Here is a 267-nt window from a genome sequence, read left to right as displayed (position 1 = left end):
GCCCCACCTTCCCCCTCCGACCACAAGCAATAACCGCCCTCCCCTCTGCCCTTAGCTGCGTCCCAAGGGCTACCTATGTCGCAAGGCCCAGACCGAGTGCGACATCCCCGAATTCTGCAACGGCCTCCACGGAACATGCCCGATGGACATCTACAAGAAGACAGGGAACAAGTGTGGGAACGGCAAGGGCTACTGCTTCAAGGGGATCTGTCCGACGCTCGACAACCAGTGCGAACTCATCTGGGGTTATGGTATGTCGTCCTTTAC

General features: G+C 58.4%; 1 protein-coding gene across 1 annotated transcript in view; it reads left to right on the top strand.

The window, feature by feature from the left end:
- LOC119581870 (disintegrin and metalloproteinase domain-containing protein 11-like) overlaps positions 1-267 on the top strand; it is a gene marked incomplete at its 5' end in the record, with an annotated part of 193,377 nt that overhangs the window by 140,712 nt on the left and 52,398 nt on the right. The window contains 1 exon segment of the mRNA XM_037930027.1: positions 56-251. Within this exon segment, the coding sequence (XP_037785955.1) occupies positions 56-251 (196 nt within the window).

Source organism: Penaeus monodon, chromosome 15 (genome assembly GCF_015228065.2).
Source record: "Penaeus monodon isolate SGIC_2016 chromosome 15, NSTDA_Pmon_1, whole genome shotgun sequence".
Lineage (NCBI taxonomy): Eukaryota > Metazoa > Arthropoda > Malacostraca > Decapoda > Penaeidae > Penaeus > Penaeus monodon.
This window is presented reverse-complemented; position numbering and strand designations above follow the sequence as displayed.